This window comes from Bufo gargarizans, chromosome 6 (genome assembly GCF_014858855.1).
Source record: "Bufo gargarizans isolate SCDJY-AF-19 chromosome 6, ASM1485885v1, whole genome shotgun sequence".
Lineage (NCBI taxonomy): Eukaryota > Metazoa > Chordata > Amphibia > Anura > Bufonidae > Bufo > Bufo gargarizans.
The window spans coordinates 268,268,692-268,287,445 of NC_058085.1; the positions used below are offsets into that span (position 1 = coordinate 268,268,692).

The following is an 18,754-nucleotide window of genomic DNA, read 5'->3' on the forward strand; positions in this document are numbered from 1 at the left end:
TATCTGCAAGATAGTAGTGGGGATACTAACCACTGAGCCACCATGCCACCTATATGGATGACCACATAACTCAGTGTTCGATAATAATATGCTTATTTACATTTTAGATTGTTTTGTTCAATAAATATTTACTTAGTACTGCAATTAATGCTAGGAATTGATTAATAAAGGTAAACATATAATGGATCCTGGTGTTATCATTACACTTGAGTAGCCATGGAGCTCTGGCTATTGAGCCTCGATAATGTAACTGACTCCTCTGTTTTATATACTGCATACATTTAAGAAACTTCTGTCATCTTAAGGGGTGACCTGACAATGACAGTACTCTGTCTGACAGCATGGCTCGAGAGCAACCAAATTCTCAGTCTGAACGGGGTGTAAATGATTAGTGAGCTGGTGACAGGGGATATGTTCAGACTATGTGCTCAGTGACATTTTATTTTATGGCTCAGTAGGTTCTCAGGTGAGATGTTTTATTGCTCTGCTGTTCCATGTATAATGCATTAGAGTCTGAGCTCAGGGCAGTGACAGGATCACCTTCTGGTGCTGCCAGGTAGGAGGCATCTGAAACTTTTACCATAGGACAGTGACTTCAGCTTAGTGGTCTCCTCATGAACTTGTCTTCTTCTGTTCCTCAGATCTCAGCTGAAAGATGGATTTCACTCTTCCGGACTTGCCCTTCGAGGCAGCCTTTCTGAGAGAGTTCTTACGCAATTCAACCCTTAATGGCAGTTTCTTCAATGGAACAGGAGACAGGTTCCTACCACTGGGCATTGAGGTCACCATAGTTGTGGTGTATCTGATTGTCTGCGTGGTGGGCCTTGTGGGAAACTGTGCAGTGATGTACGTCATTATCAGGTAAGAAAGACACGGCTTGTATAGTCCTTGACTCGTATGTATGGCTGTACCAATAAGACTTGTGTAATTAATTATTCCATTAAGTGTTCTTCTTGCATGTGAAATTGAATCTGTACAATGAAATTAAATACATAAGTACTGGATGAAATGCATGATGTGATGGTAAAGATTTCCTAGGAAATTAGGATTGTGGTGCATCTCTATGTACTGTACTATTTCAAAGACCACTTTCACATGGTCAGTATTTTGCATTAGTATTTGTAAGCCAAAACGAGGAGTAGGTCCATAGAGAAATCTTTCTGTTGTATGTTTTCTCTGTAGGCTCCACTCCTGGTTTTGGGTGACAAATAGTTATGCAAAACACTGACCTTGTGAAAGTCGCCTAAATCATGATTTGAATGTTCGGTCTTTGAGCTGTGACTGTCATCAGATTAAACTACATCGTTACAATCATCATATTGTGAGCAATCACCTAAATCGACTAATGTGTGTATATAGATATTGTAAGGGATCATCTCTTTTCAGGGGGTCACACTTACAGATATCTTCGCAGACACGGTTATAATGTCCAAACTCTTGCTTTATTTCAGACACTTTAGCAAAAGCACAGGTTACGAAGTCGCAGATTCAACTTATCACATGTGACATCCACACAAAATAAAAAACCCTTGCCCGGCTAGGCTCTAACTAAACACATAGTCATATCCCTGACTCACCTAGAGAGCCCTGTTCACACATGGAACACAAATGCGGCTTTCCTCAGCCATACAGTCCAGCAACCTTCAGGCTGTGACACTTCAATACCCTTTGGGGGATTGTGGCCCAGTAGTCCTCCCGACTCTGGCCTCGTGATCCTTGTTTCGAAGGCGTCACCGCGTCCCACAAAGTTCAGGCTATTGCCTAATCTCGTGGCCCCTCAGCCCACCTGGCGGAGACCATTCACACAGAGCCTCACCAGGACTCTGCTTCATAAAACACTCCAGAGTGAGACACACCCATTTCCAGAAACCAGATTAAATAGAATCCCTGGACGTGAGCATGCCCTAAGTCCCGAACTGGAGCATGGGGAACAGGCACCCACCTAACACATTGCCTGTTCCCAGTAAAAGCTCGCCCTGAAATAGCTGAACCAGCAACACTATCTATATGGTGTCCCCCAACTACTTTAGTGGACACCTGGACTAGGGCTTTTACTCTAACAAGGCCGGGCCCCTTGGTGACACGTTCCTGGTGCAAACAACACCTCAATGTTCACATTGCCACAATATATATTAATAGACAACATATTATGGTTCCATAAAACTGATGTAATATGGCAGTGTGCTTTAGTGTTAGGCGCGAATGTTCGAATCGTGAATATTGGCGCTTCGAAAATTTGCAGATATTTGGAATATAGTGATATATATTTGTAATTTCGAATATTCTAGATTTTTTTTTTTTTTTTATCAGTAACCTCCCTTCTTGCTTGTGGGCCAATGAGAAGGATGCAATGTCTTTGCCTGAGCTTAGCAACATCCCTAGCAACCAATAGGAAAGTTGCCTACCCCTTACTATATAAGAACTTCCCTAGCAGCCATTTTCTACAGTTTTTTTAAAGTTCTGAGAGAGACAGCAGTGTCATTGCTGTGCTCTGTGCTTTCCACACAACATAAGATAGATAGTTAGATATATTGAAGCACTCTAACTGCATATAAAGCCATTTTTAATCTTCTGCCGTGCCAACCATCCAGTCTTACGAAACTTCTAGCAGCTTGAAAAATGTAGCAAAAGTGACCTATGCCTGTATTTTGCACGCATTATGCGAATATTACATTGCCGATTTTTTGCAATCAAGAAAATAACCTCGAAATCGCGAATTCGCGAATATATGATGAATATTCGCCCAAATAGTAGTGAAATATTGTAAATTTGAATATAGCCCCTGCCGCTCATCACTAGTGTGCTTTAGTTTGAAGAGTATGGCCGCACAGTCAGAAGTCTGAGTTTTGGGAGTGGAAACCCAGAAGTGAATTCAAAAAAGAGAAGTCGTATCTGTCATTTATAATTTATAATTTATGATCCAGTCCGGATTTTGGTTTAAAAAACCTGATGGTGTGGCCGTACGCTAGGGTTGCACCAATAATTTTTTGGTGATTGTTATTGACCAGTTGACTAATGTCTTGGTGCTGTAGGGGATCAGCTCTCTTTCGGGGGTCATTCTCACAGATAACTTCAAGACACCAAGTTTAAGATCCAAACACGGTGCTTTATTGTGGCACACCCACATAAACATAAACAACAATACAAAATAATAAACACTCACCCGGCTGGGCTCTAACTAAACAAACAGATCCCTGACTCACCTAAGTCCCTGTTCACACCCTGGGAACACATGCGGCTTTCTGAGCCAATGTCCCACAGCCTCCTGGCTGTACAGAGCACAGTACGCCCACTGTCTCCAGTCCAGTGTCTCTTGGGGAATCGTGGTCTCTCAGCCCTCCTAGCTTGGACCACACAGAGCCTCCAGGCCTCTGTCCACAGGCAACACACTTCCCCCTTGCTGACACCCTGGGAGGTGCTTTATGCCAGCTGGTCTCACCTGTGGTGGAATAGGGGTGTGGACCGCACTATCCACCCCTTCCTTGCCGCTAACCTGTGTGAGACCTGTCACTGTCTCACAGTGCTTATAGGGTATGTCCACATGTGACTGTTTTTTGCTGTGTGTACTGCAAGTCGATTTACACTGGATGGCAAATCCGCAGCAGTTATGTCACGTGGGCACATAGCCAAACATATTGTGGACCCAATAATTCCAATTACTGGCCTATGACTTTATAACATGATTTTGTTCCCTCTTTTTCCATGCAGAGATGTAGCAAAGCTGAATTTTTCATTTCACAGTTTTTACATCATCTCAGTTGCTACCTGTGGTTTTATTGAAATCCATAGCTAACACATAGCGATGTCAGTACAGTAGGCAGGAAACTCAGACAGTGAGCCTTGACTGGTACCCATCCTATTTTCCCTGCCTACTTGCAGTACAAGCCCTAAGTGGCAAGTCTGCAACTGGTCGACGATCCTTGCTCTGCTAAGTGCTAGACAAACACACTCACAGAGACGAGAAAACACGAAAACATGGTCATACGAGAATGGTTGGAGCCAGGTGGACAAAACAGTACCAAATCAGACAAATGGTAGTAAGAATAGCCAAGCCGAAGTCAGAACCAGATGGGAGGGAGTCACAGTCCCAAATCACGAGGCAGACAGTAGTCAAAGGCAAGCCAAGGTCAAATCAAATAGCAATCCAATATGCACAGAAGGGAACCGGGAGCACAGGAATGGAGTAAAACGTATAACTGGCAAGGATGTATTGCCAGCATGCGATTTAAATAGAGTGGCGAGTCCCTGGATCAGAACCTGATAGGTCCAGTGACCCGGCTCCCCATTGGACCAGAACACAGTAGCCCAGACATAGGCAGGCTGAGCAGTCACTCAGCCTGCATCATAGGTCACACACCTATGCCAAATAAAGCACTAAATCTCCCCTAGCGTTTATGCGCTGTGGGGAGGAATAGAGTGAGCGCTCCATTGCTATGGATGCGCTTGCACTACCAGAGGGTGTGGCTGGGCAGCGCATCTTAGAGAGAATGCCCCGGCATCACGTCTGACACGCCACAGCACAGCACCAGGGTGCAGCGCTGGACCTCAGACAGGTAAGTTGGTGACATGAGCTGTGTCAAATGGCAAACTGGGCTCTGCTACATCTAAACACTTCACCTGCCTACACATACAACCTGTATCTCCTTTTTCGCTCTCTTGAAGTTGATGCTTCTTTGCATGGCTATCCAACTAAATCTAACATCACATAGGGTAATGTAGTCCACTGTGCTCTTTTTTAAACATGTGACGGTCGGTTTGGATAGTATTTGAAAATATTTGATTACCAGCAATTTTCAACAGTGATCCAATGATCAGCCAGTAATATATATATGTATATAAATCTTAGTGTTGCTACAATGTTGCCAATATAATTGTCCGACTGCTTCGCAACCATGGCAACAGCAACCATGAATAACTGCAGCAAATCCAAGCTGAATGTAAAACTCACATTATAATGTAGACTGTATCACCCAGGCATCAAGCAGGGAACCAGTTACATTTTATATATATATATATATATATATATATATATATATATAAATAAATTAAAAAAAAAAAATATATATATATATATATGTATATATATATATTTATTTGTATTATTAATTTCTAAAAAGTAATTGCATGAGCCCGCATAAGTATAATTTGTATATCATTAATATTTATGACCCTGTGTGTCACCTCTCACACTGTGCAAACCCCCCACCCCCTCCGCCCCACTGGAGCAATACTGCACCCAAGATCCTTAGAAGCACACCATTTTGGGTTCACTTGAAAGAGTCCTTTCAGAAGTATAGCTATTGGAGCTCTCTAGGGACCCCTTAGGATCTCTTCATAAACTTCCCCATTTATTTTGTAGTTTTTGGCTTAAATGATTACTAGAAATAATGGGATTACCTTAAAAATAAATGCTTGAAATTTTTTTTTCTCCAAATTTTCATATACTAGTATTATGGTAATAATGGTGTCACTAAGACAATGAAGGGATAATGGCTCCTTTGTACGGTTATCTGGAAAGTAATATACAATGAAGTATATGATACTGAATTCTCTGGGGAGAAGTATACAATGCTGAATCATCAGCTGAGATGCACACAATGCAGAATTGTCTGGTGAGAAGTATGCCATACACATTTGTTTAGTGCAAAGTATACAGTGCAGAAATATCTGGCGAGAAGGATGCAATGCAGAATTGTCTGTTGAGCAGTAAACAATGCAGAATTTCTGGTGAGCAGCATACAATGCAGAGTTGTCTGGTGAGCGGTATACAATATACTATTGTCTGGTGAGAAGTTGGTCACAAGTATATAATGCAGAATTGTCTGGTGAGATGTATACAATGTAGAACCCTCTAGTGAGCAGTCTACAGTGCAGAATTGTCTGGTGAGTAGTATTCAATGCAGAATTATCTGGCGAGAAGTATGAAATGCAGAATTGTCTGAAGAGCAATATACAATGCAGAATTATCTGGTGTGCAGTTAGACAATGCAAGCAGTATATTCTGTTCCAAAAATAATTTTGTAAATAGTATTAGGTCCGACTGTCAGTGGCCTCCACTCTAGGATGATGGAAGGAATTCAGTAGGACAAACTTAAGGCGATTGTATGGTCTCTCTGCAGGAAAAGTAATGGTTACAACCTTTGAGGGGCAAAAGTCTTTGTGTTTACATTAACCACTTACCTTTGGCTTGCGTTGCACACAGCTTCCTGGTCGTTGGCAATGTGGTAAGTCTCATTAGAGTGACAGAATAAAACATGGTTGTATGTGCAATTAACACCACAGTTATCTCTAGAGGTGGTTCAGTACCACACAGTCTGCATAGTCTCTAAATTGGGCTCCTAGATTGCAGTATTTCCACCACTACAGCCACTGTGCACAGTCTTCTCAGTGGCAGTATGCCATGCAATGCAACACAGTCTTGCACGCAATCTCCAACAGAATGTTGCTTACAAGCTGCAGGCTAGCTGGTCTTGGTTACAGACCTTGGCTGCTTCCCTGAGTCACAGACTATGCGGCTGTTGGCTACCACTCAACTCTTCTGTAGTATACAGCTTCAGGTGCCTTGGGTATTCCCCTGAGGTGTGTGGCACCTTTATTACTAGTACCACTTACCTCCACTATCCAGCTAGTTACTCTCAGGATTAATGCTGGCTTTGTTTCCAGCAGCAGCTTCCCCACTCTGCCCCAGTCTCAGACACTCCTGCTACTGACCATGAGTTCTGCAGAGCACTACTATTCATCTCTCCTCCACAAGCTGTCTACAACTTAAGAATAATTTACAAATCAGTCTATTATCCAACTGTAATAATGCAGTTGGTCAATAGATGTTAGCATAACTCCATTGTTGCTTCCAACATGCATACATTTACAGTGCAATACCGTTATATTAGTACAGTATATGATACAGTGCAGTTCATCTACAGTGTCCATCACATCCTGTCCAAGGTATATGACTCCCCCAGTGTGACATTATGTTGTCACAACCTACCTGACATATTTCCCACCATTTGACAGCTATGTCCAGGGTGTTTTACTGTACTTAGTTCAGTGCCTTGTCTTCTTGTGTTTGCCAGCAGCATAAGAACCATACACTATACACTCACCTAAAGAATTATTAGGAACACCATACTAATACGGTATTGGACCCCCTTTTGCCTTTAGAACTGCCTTAATTCTATGTGGCATTGATTCAACAAGGTGCTGATAGCATTCTTTAGAAATGTTGGCCCATATTGATAGGATAGCATCTTGCAGTTGATGGAGATTTGAGGGATGCACATCCAGGGCACAAAGCTCCCGTTCCACCACATCCCAAAGATGCTCTATCGGTTTGAGATCTGGTGACTGTGGGGTCCATTTTAGTACAGTGAACTCATTGTCATGTTCAAGAAACCAATTTGAAATGATTCGAGCTTTGTGACATGGTGCATTATCCTGCTGGAAGTAGCCATCAGAGGATGGGTACATGGTGGTCATGAAGGGATGGACATGGTCAGAAACAATGCTCAGGTAGCCCGTGGCATTTAAACGATGGCCAATTGGCACTAAGGGGCCTAAAGTGTGCCCAGAAAACATCCCCCACACCATTACACCACCACCACCAGCCTGTACAGTGGTAACAAGGCCTGATGGATACATGTTCTCATTCCGTTTACGCCAAATTCAGACATTTTTCCAGTCTTCAACTGTCACGGAAAGTGTACAGGAAACAAGACAACACAAAATTAATATACGACTCACTGGATCCAAAACTAAGGAACAAAAAGGGAGACCCCTGCATCAGACCTGGCACTCTCCCTGACTGCTCAGCCTATGCGAAAATCCCAATGGTAGATGATCACATATCCTCGTACCTCGACTGTATAACACCTAAACACCCTATAATAGTGAGGGGACACGACCACCGGCTCCCTACACTAGATACGGAGGGAGTCAGGGTCACCTGGGATCCAGCAAACAGAAAAACACAAATGAATGCACAACACTTATCTTGTAGAAGACTGGGAATTAGGATCAGCATGCACACACACTCCAGGAAGAAATATAAACCGCACACTGATGCACTATGGGGAGGAATTTAAAGGGATGCAATCAGTACAACTACATGACAGCTGAGAGAGGCTAACGAGATGAGGAACTGAAAGCAAAACAAAGGAAGCTCAAGGAGGAGGTTCTGAAAGGCATCTGTCAGAGCTTCTCAGATGTCTGGTGGTGACATCAACAGTCCAATTTTGGTGAGCTCGTGCAAATTGTAGCCTCTTTTTCCTATTTGTAGTGGAGATGAATGGTACCCGGTGGGGTCTTCTGCTGTTGTCGCCCCCATTCTTTCCCATTCTGACATTCAGTTTGGAGTTCAGGAGATTGTCTTGACCAGGACCACAACCCTACATGCATTGAAGCAACTGCCATGTGATTGGTTGACTAGATATTCACATTAATGAGAAATTGAACAGGTGTTCCTAATAATTCTTTAGGTGAGTGTATATGTAGCACATGATATTACATCATGCACTATATACCACTCACCAGATAATTCAGCATTGTATACTGTTCACTACAAATTCTGCATTGTATACTTCTCACCAGATCATTATGGACTGTATTCTGCTCAACAGACAACTCTGCGTTGTACAGGTCCTTCTCAAAAAATTAGCATATTGTGATGAAGTTCATTATTTTCTGTAATGTACTGATAAACATTAGACTTTCATATATTTTAGATTCATTACACACCAACTGAAGTAGTTCAAGCCTTTTATTGTTTTAATATTGATGATTTTGGCATACAGCTCATGAAAACCCAAAATTCCTATCTCAAAAAATTAGCATATCATGAAAAGGTTCTCTAAACGAGCTATTAACCTAATCATCTGAATCAACTAATTAACTCTAAACACCTGCAAGAGATTCCTGAGGCTTTTAAAAACTCCCAGCCTGGTTCATTACTCAAAACCGCAATCATGGGTAAGACTGCCGACCTGACTGCTGTCCAGAAGGCCATCATTGACACCCTCAAGCAAGAGGGTAAGACACAGAAAGAAATTTCTGAACGAATAGGCTGTTCCCAGAGTGCTGTATCAAGGCACCTCAGTGGGAAGTCTGTGGGAAGGAAAAAGTGTGGCAGAAAACGCTGCACAACGAGAAGAGGTGACCGGACCCTGAGGAAGATTGTGGAGAAGGACCGATTCCAGACCTTGGGGGACCTGCGGAAGCAGTGGACTGAGTCTGGAGTAGAAACATCCAGAGCCACCGTGTACAGGCGTGTGCAGGAAATGGGCTACAGGTGCCGCATTCCCCAGGTCAAGCCACTTTTGAACCAGAAACAGCGGCAGAAGCGCCTGACCTGGGCTACAGAGAAGCAGCACTGGACTGTTGCATGTCATTCGGAAATCAAGGTGCCAGAGTCTGGAGGAAGACTGGGGAGAGGGAAATGCCAAAATGCCTGAAGTCCAGTGTCAAGTACCCACAGTCAGTGATGGTCTGGGGTGCCATGTCAGCTGCTGGTGTTGGTCCACTGTGTTTTATCAAGGGCAGGGTCAATGCAGCTAGCTATCAGGAGATTTTGGAGCACTTCATGCTTCCATCTGCTGAAAAGCTTTATGGAGATGAAGATTTCATTTTTCAGCACGACCTGGCACCTGCTCACAGTGCCAAAACCACTGGTAAATGGTTTACTGACCATGGTATTACTGTGCTCAATTGGCCTGCCAACTCTCCTGACCTGAACCCCATAGAGAATCTGTGGGATATTGGGAAGAGAAAGTTGAGAGACGCAAGACCCAACACTCTGGATGAGCTTAAGGCCGCTATCGAAGCATCCTGGGCCTCCATAACACCTCAGCAGTGCCACAGGCTGATTGCCTCCATGCCACGCCGCATTGAAGCAGTCATTTCTGCAAAAGGATTCCCGACCAAGTATTGAGTGCATAACTGAACATCATTATTTGAAGGTTGACTTTTTTTGTATTAAAAACACTTTTCTTTTATTGGTCGGATTAAATATGCTAATTTTTTGAGATAGGAAATTTGGGTTTTCATGAGCTGTATGCCAAAATCATCAATATTAAAACAATAAAAGGCTTGAACTACTTCAGTTGGTGTGTAATGAATCTAAAATATATTAAAGTCTAATGTTTATCAGTACATTACCGAAAATAATGAACTTTATCACAATATGCTAATTTTTTGAGAAGGACCTGTATACTGCTCAACAGATAATTATGCATTGTATAATGGCGGTCTTTCAGCCTCGTCATATATTATGCTCGTCGTCCGGCAGGCCGCGTGCCAGGATGAATTCGGAGCTGCTGTTGATTGCTGTCTTCATTTGCAACTGAAAACAGGAGAAATGTAAATAAATAAATCAGACCCAATGGCCACGCCCTCGCCATGCGTGCTTTTTAGAAGGTGGCAAGCGCGCGGTGTTTGCAACTTTTTTACAGAGACAAAAACAGCACTCTGCAAACACAAATAATGTACAATAATGCCATAATTATACAAAATATACCGGTGCTAATGCTACGCTCATTTTGTAAATATGAGATTCTTGGCAAATGCATTTTGTACACAATTTTTTGTGCCTGTCCACCAGCTTCAAGGCGATCTTTATAGGACAGAAGCCTAATACTCCACAAAAAGTGTTACAGGGAGATGATAAATCTCCCGTTTGTTTCAATCATTTTACTAATATACACAAAACTATCTGGTGGGCAGTATACAATGCAGGATTATTTGGTGAGTGGTATACAGCGCTGGATCCATATGTTGCACATAACGCTTAGTCATCTGGCATGCAGTGGGCCTTGTTGTCCCATCTGGTCACTGTTAGCTCTCTGTGGTTACTCAGTGTGAAGAAAACAGAAGAGCTTGGATAAATAAGACAAGCGGCGACAACCCAGTGCAATGATTAGTTTCAAAGCTTCCCCCATGTATTTACATAGCAGCCCGGCAGAGGTACACAGCTCCATACCACAAGGCTTTCAGTGCTAGAATACAACTTAACTGTAAACAGATATCATCAATTATTCAACGTTAAAGTGTCTATGAATAGTATAAGCGCTGTCAATCAACATTTCTTGAACCTGAGCCATATTTTGTGGTGGATTGTAATGAAGGACAATCAGATTGGACAAAAACACATTCCATAATATTTCTAGGCACAATTGTAATTATTCATTGTGCAGAGCACAAGTTATTTGCCCCTGGACGTAGAGACAAAGTATCAGATATAAAATAAAATAGAAGAATGTCACCTCCATGGCATGTTTTCTGCAGCAGTGTAACCTGGAGAATGAGGGGACTTGAAAAAGTCCCCCTGTCTCAAATTAAATGTCTATTGCTTTAAACTACATTTGACAGTTGGAGACCCTAGGTAAGCAGCTGTTCACCCTGGGGGAGGGGGGGGGGGGATATTACATTCAGAAAGGGGGTTGTTCTTGCTGGGTAACCTGATTAATAAAGCCCACTGGAGGCCTGTCTGAAGCAGATGCAGATTATGGTCTACTGAATCTTTGTTGATTGACTAAGGATCTCATATAGGGATGAGCGAACTCGAACTGTATAGTTCGGGTTCGTACCGAATTTTGGGGTGTCCGTGACACGGACCCGAACCCGGACATTTTCGTAAAAGTCCGGGTTCGGGTTCGGTGTTCGTCGCTTTCTTCGCGCTTTTGTGACGCTTTCTTGGCGCTTTTTGAAAGGCTGCAAAGCAGCCAATCAACAAGCGTCATACTACTTGCCCCAAGAGGCCATCACAGCCATGCCTACTATTGGCATGGCTGTGATTGGCCAGAGCACCATGTGACCCAGCCTCTATTTAAGCTGGAGTCACATAGCGCCGCCCGTCACTCTGCTCTGATTAGCGTAGGGAGAGGTTGCGGCTGCGACAGTAGGGCGAGATTAGGCAGATTAACTCCTCCAAAGGACTTGATTAACTGATCGATCTGCAGCTGTGGATCATTGAGCTGCTGATCCTCAATTGCTCACTGTTTTTAGGCTGCACAGACCGTTTGTCAGTCTCATTTTTCTGGGGTGATCGGCGGCCATTTTGTGTCTTGTGGTGCGCCAGCACAAGCTGCGACCAAGTGCATTTAACCCTCAATGGTGTGGTTGTTTTTTGGCTAAAGCCTACATCAGGGTGAAGCTGTCACACCAAGTGCATTTAACCAGCAATAGTCTGTTCATTTTTTGGCCATATACAAAATCAGGGGCAAGCTGCGCCTGTCACCAAGTGCATTTAACCCTCAATGGTGTGGTTGTTTTTTGGCTAAAGCCTACATCAGGGTGAAGCTGTCACACCAAGTGCATTTAACCAGCAATAGTCTGTTCATTTTTTGGCCATATACAAAATCAGGGGCAAGCTGCGCCTGTCACCAAGTGCATTTAACCCTCAATGGTGTGGTTGTTTTTTGGCTAAAGCCTACATCAGGGTGAAGCTGTCACACCAAGTGCATTTAACCAGCAATAGTCTGTTCATTTTTTGGCCATATACAAAATCAGGGGCAAGCTGCGCCTGTCACCAAGTGCATTTAACCCTCAATGGTGTGGTTGTTTTTTGGCTAAAGCCTACATCAGGGTGAAGCTGTCACACCAAGTGCATTTAACCAGCAATAGTCTGTTCATTTTTTGGCCATATCCCAGTCTAATTCTGTCACTAAATCCATACCGGTCACCCAGCGCCTAAATACTAGGCCTCAAATTTATATCCAGCTAAATCTGTCCCTAGTGCTGTAGCTGGGCGAGTTATTTAGTGTCCGTTCAAGCACATTTCTTGTTCTGGGTTGAAATACAATTCCCAATTTAGCAATTTCATAATTTAGTGGTTCCTGCTATATCAGAGCTATTTGAAATCTATCCCAAAAAGGGTATATAATATTGAAGGTGCACATTGGGTCATTCAGAATAACTTCACACACACCCGCTACTGTGTATTTCCAAGTCTAATTCTGTCACTAAACCCATACCTGTCACCCAGCGCCTAAATACTAGGCCTCAAATTTAAATCCCTCTAAATCTCTCGTTACCCACCGCTGTACTGTTGTTGCTGGGCAAGATATTTAGTGTCCGTCAAAGCACATTTTTTGTTCTGGGTTGAAGTACAATTCCCAATTTAGCAATTTCATAATTTAGTGGTTTCTGCTATATCAGAGCTATTTGAAATCTATCCCTAAAAGGGTATATAATATTGAAGGTGCACATAGGGTCATTCAGAATAACTTCACACACACGCTTCTGTGCATTTCCAAGTCTAATTCTGTCACTAAATCCATACCGGTGACCCAGCGCCTAAATACTAGGCCTCAAATTTAAATCCCTCTAAATCTCTCGTTACCCACCGCTGTACTGTTGTTGCTGGGCAAGATATTTAGTGTCCGTCAAAGCACATTTTTTGTTCTGGGTTGAAGTACAATTCCCAATTTAGCAATTTCATAATTTAGTGGTTTCTGCTATATCAGAGCTATTTGAAATCTATCCCTAAAAGGGTATATAATATTGAAGGTGCACATAGGGTCATTCAGAATAACTTCACACACACGCTTCTGTGCATTTCCAAGTCTAATTCTGTCACTAAATCCATACCGGTGACCCAGCGCCTAAATACTAGGCCTCAAATTTAAATCCCTCTAAATCTCTCGTTACCCACCGCTGTACTGTTGTTGCTGGGCAAGATATTTAGTGTCCGTCAAAGCACATTTTTTGTTCTGGGTTGAAGTACAATTCCCAATTTAGCAATTTCATAATTTAGTGGTTTCTGCTATATCAGAGCTATTTGAAATCTATCCCTAAAAGGGTATATAATATTGAAGGTGCACATAGGGTCATTCAGAATAACTTCACACACACGCTTCTGTGCATTTCCAAGTCTAATTCTGTCACTAAATCCATACCGGTGACCCAGCGCCTAAATACTAGGCCTCAAATTTAAATCCCTCTAAATCTCTCGTTACCCACCACTGTACTGTTGTTGCTGGGCAAGATATTTAGTGTCCGTCAAAGCACATTTTTTGTTCTGGGTTGAAGTACAATTCCCAATTTAGCAATTTCATAATTTAGTGGTTCCTGCTATATCAGAGCTATTTGAAATCTATCCCAAAAAGGGTATATAATATTGAAGGTGCACATTGGGTCATTCAGAATAACTTCACACACACCCGCTACTGTGTATTTCCAAGTCTAATTCTGTCACTAAACCCATACCTGTCACCCAGCGCCTAAATACTAGGCCTCAAATTTAAATCCCTCTAAATCTCTCGTTACCCACCGCTGTACTGTTGTTGCTGGGCAAGATATTTAGTGTCCGTCAAAGCACATTTTTTGTTCTGGGTTGAAGTACAATTCCCAATTTAGCAATTTCATAATTTAGTGGTTTCTGCTATATCAGAGCTATTTGAAATCTATCCCTAAAAGGGTATATAATATTGAAGGTGCACATAGGGTCATTCAGAATAACTTCACACACACGCTTCTGTGCATTTCCAAGTCTAATTCTGTCACTAAATCCATACCGGTGACCCAGCGCCTAAATACTAGGCCTCAAATTTAAATCCCTCTAAATCTCTCGTTACCCACCGCTGTACTGTTGTTGCTGGGCAAGATATTTAGTGTCCGTCAAAGCACATTTTTTGTTCTGGGTTGAAGTACAATTCCCAATTTAGCAATTTCATAATTTAGTGGTTTCTGCTATATCAGAGCTATTTGAAATCTATCCCTAAAAGGGTATATAATATTGAAGGTGCACATAGGGTCATTCAGAATAACTTCACACACACGCTTCTGTGCATTTCCAAGTCTAATTCTGTCACTAAATCCATACCGGTGACCCAGCGCCTAAATACTAGGCCTCAAATTTAAATCCCTCTAAATCTCTCGTTACCCACCGCTGTACTGTTGTTGCTGGGCAAGATATTTAGTGTCCGTCAAAGCACATTTTTTGTTCTGGGTTGAAGTACAATTCCCAATTTAGCAATTTCATAATTTAGTGGTTTCTGCTATATCAGAGCTATTTGAAATCTATCCCTAAAAGGGTATATAATATTGAAGGTGCACATAGGGTCATTCAGAATAACTTCACACACACGCTTCTGTGCATTTCCAAGTCTAATTCTGTCACTAAATCCATACCGGTGACCCAGCGCCTAAATACTAGGCCTCAAATTTAAATCCCTCTAAATCTCTCGTTACCCACCACTGTACTGTTGTTGCTGGGCAAGATATTTAGTGTCCGTCAAAGCACATTTTTTGTTCTGGGTTGAAGTACAATTCCCAATTTAGCAATTTCATAATTTAGTGGTTCCTGCTATATCAGAGCTATTTGAAATCTATCCCAAAAAGGGTATATAATATTGAAGGTGCACATTGGGTCATTCAGAATAACTTCACACACACCCGCTACTGTGTATTTCCAAGTCTAATTCTGTCACTAAACCCATACCTGTCACCCAGCGCCTAAATACTAGGCCTCAAATTTAAATCCCTCTAAATCTCTCGTTACCCACCGCTGTACTGTTGTTGCTGGGCAAGATATTTAGTGTCCGTCAAAGCACATTTTTTGTTCTGGGTTGAAGTACAATTCCCAATTTAGCAATTTCATAATTTAGTGGTTTCTGCTATATCAGAGCTATTTGAAATCTATCCCTAAAAGGGTATATAATATTGAAGGTGCACATAGGGTCATTCAGAATAACTTCACACACACGCTTCTGTGCATTTCCAAGTCTAATTCTGTCACTAAATCCATACCGGTGACCCAGCGCCTAAATACTAGGCCTCAAATTTAAATCCCTCTAAATCTCTCGTTACCCACCGCTGTACTGTTGTTGCTGGGCAAGATATTTAGTGTCCGTCAAAGCACATTTTTTGTTCTGGGTTGAAGTACAATTCCCAATTTAGCAATTTCATAATTTAGTGGTTTCTGCTATATCAGAGCTATTTGAAATCTATCCCTAAAAGGGTATATAATATTGAAGGTGCACATAGGGTCATTCAGAATAACTTCACACACACGCTTCTGTGCATTTCCAAGTCTAATTCTGTCACTAAATCCATACCGGTGACCCAGCGCCTAAATACTAGGCCTCAAATTTAAATCCCTCTAAATCTCTCGTTACCCACCGCTGTACTGTTGTTGCTGGGCAAGATATTTAGTGTCCGTCAAAGCACATTTTTTGTTCTGGGTTGAAGTACAATTCCCAATTTAGCAATTTCATAATTTAGTGGTTTCTGCTATATCAGAGCTATTTGAAATCTATCCCTAAAAGGGTATATAATATTGAAGGTGCACATAGGGTCATTCAGAATAACTTCACACACACGCTTCTGTGCATTTCCAAGTCTAATTCTGTCACTAAATCCATACCGGTGACCCAGCGCCTAAATACTAGGCCTCAAATTTAAATCCCTCTAAATCTCTCGTTACCCACCACTGTACTGTTGTTGCTGGGCAAGATATTTAGTGTCCGTCAAAGCACATTTTTTGTTCTGGGTTGAAGTACAATTCCCAATTTAGCAATTTCATAATTTAGTGGTTCCTGCTATATCAGAGCTATTTGAAATCTATCCCAAAAAGGGTATATAATATTGAAGGTGCACATTGGGTCATTCAGAATAACTTCACACACACCCGCTACTGTGTATTTCCAAGTCTAATTCTGTCACTAAACCCATACCTGTCACCCAGCGCCTAAATACTAGGCCTCAAATTTAAATCCCTCTAAATCTCTCGTTACCCACCGCTGTACTGTTGTTGCTGGGCAAGATATTTAGTGTCCGTCAAAGCACATTTTTTGTTCTGGGTTGAAGTACAATTCCCAATTTAGCAATTTCATAATTTAGTGGTTCCTGCTATATCAGAGCTATTTGAAATCTATCCCAAAAAGGGTATATAATATTCAAGGTGCACATTGGGTCATTCAGAATAACTTCACACACACGCTTCTGTGCATTTCCAAGTCTAATTCTGTCACTAAATCCATACCGGTCACCCAGCGCCTAAATACTAGGCCTCAAATTTATATCCCGCTGAATTTGAATACAATACATTGGGCCAAATAATATATTTGTTGTTGTGGTGAACCATAACAATGAGAAAAACATCTAGTAAGGGACGCGGACGTGGACATGGTCGTGGTGGTGTTAGTGGACCCTCTGGTGCTGGGAGAGGACGTGGCCGTTCTGCCACATCCACACGTCCTAGTGTACCAACTACCTCAGGTCCCAGTAGCCGCCAGAATTTACAGCGATATATGGTGGGGCCCAATGCCGTTCTAAGGATGGTAAGGCCTGAGCAGGTACAGGCATTAGTCAATTGGGTGGCCGACAGTGGATCCAGCACGTTCACATTATCTCCCACCCAGTCTTCTGCAGAAAGCGCACAGATGGCGCCTGAAAACCAACCCCATCAGTCTGTCACATCACCCCCATGCATACCAGGGAAACTGTCTCAGCCTCAAGTTATGCAGCAGTCTCTTATGCTGTTTGAAGACTCCGCTGGCAGGGTTTCCCAAGGGCATCCACCTAGCCCTTCCCCAGCGGTGAAAGACATAGAATGCACTGACGCACAACCACTTATGTTTCCTGATGATGAGGACATGGGAATACCACCTCAGCATGTCTCTGATGATGACGAAACACAGGTGCCAACTGCTGCGTCTTTCTGCAGTGTGCAGACTGAACAGGAGGTCAGGGATCAAGACTGGGTGGAAGACGATGCAGGGGACGATGAGGTCCTAGACCCCACATGGAATGAAGGTCGTGCCACTGACTTTCACAGTTCGGAGGAAGAGGCAGTGGTGAGACCGAGCCAACAGCGTAGCAAAAGAGGGAGCAGTGGGCAAAAGCAGAACACCCGCCGCCAAGAGACTCCGCCTGCTACTGACCGCCGCCATCTGGGACCGAGCACCCCAAAGGCAGCTTCAAGGAGTTCCCTGGCATGGCACTTCTTCAAACAATGTGCTGACGACAAGACCCGAGTGGTTTGCACGCTGTGCCATCAGAGCCTGAAGCGAGGCATTAACGTTCTGAACCTGAGCACAACCTGCATGACCAGGCACCTGCATGCAAAGCATGAACTGCAGTGGAGTAAACACCTTAAAACCAAGGAAGTCACTCAGGCTCCCCCTGCTACCTCTTCTGCTGCTGCCGCCTCGGCCTATTCTGCTGCTGCCGCCTCGGCCTCTTCCTCCGCCTCTGGAGGAACGTTGGCACCTGCCGCCCAGCAAACAGGGGATGTACCACCAACACCACCACCACCACCTCCGTCACCAAGCGTCTCAACCATGTCACACGCCAGCGTTCAGCTCTCCATCTCACAAACATTTGATAGAAAGCGTAAATTCCCACCTAGCCACCCTCGATCCCTGGCCCTGAATGCCAGCATTTCTAAACTACTGGCCTATGAAATGCTGTCATTTAGGCTGGTGGACACAGACAGCTTCAAACAGCTCATGTCGCTTGCTGTCCCACAGTATGTTGTTCCCAGCCGGCACTACTTCTCCAAGAGAGCCGTGCCTTCCCTGCACAACCAAGTATCCGATAAAATCAAGTGTGCACTGCGCAACGCCATCTGTAGCAAGGTCCACCTAACCACAGATACGTGGACCAGTAAGCACGGCCAGGGACGCTATATCTCCCTAACTGCACACTGGGTAAATGTAGTGGCAGCTGGGCCCCAGGCGGAGAGCTGTTTGGCGCACGTCCTGCCGCCGCCAAGGATCGCAGGGCAACATTCTTTGCCTCCTGTTGCCACCTCCTCCTTCTC

General features: G+C 43.2%; 1 protein-coding gene across 2 annotated transcripts in view; it reads left to right on the forward strand.

Moving 5' to 3' along the window:
* The first annotated feature begins 655 nt into the window (after window positions 1-655).
* Window positions 656-18,754, forward strand: part of OPRL1 (opioid related nociceptin receptor 1) — a 108,614-nt gene continuing 90,515 nt past the window's right edge. The window contains exon 1 of one of the 2 annotated variants that reach the window (XM_044298675.1): window positions 656-861. In XM_044298675.1, coding sequence (XP_044154610.1) covers window positions 656-861 — 206 coding nt within the window. The remainder of the gene's footprint in view (window positions 862-18,754) is intronic. The other variant, XM_044298676.1, reaches the window with a different exon arrangement.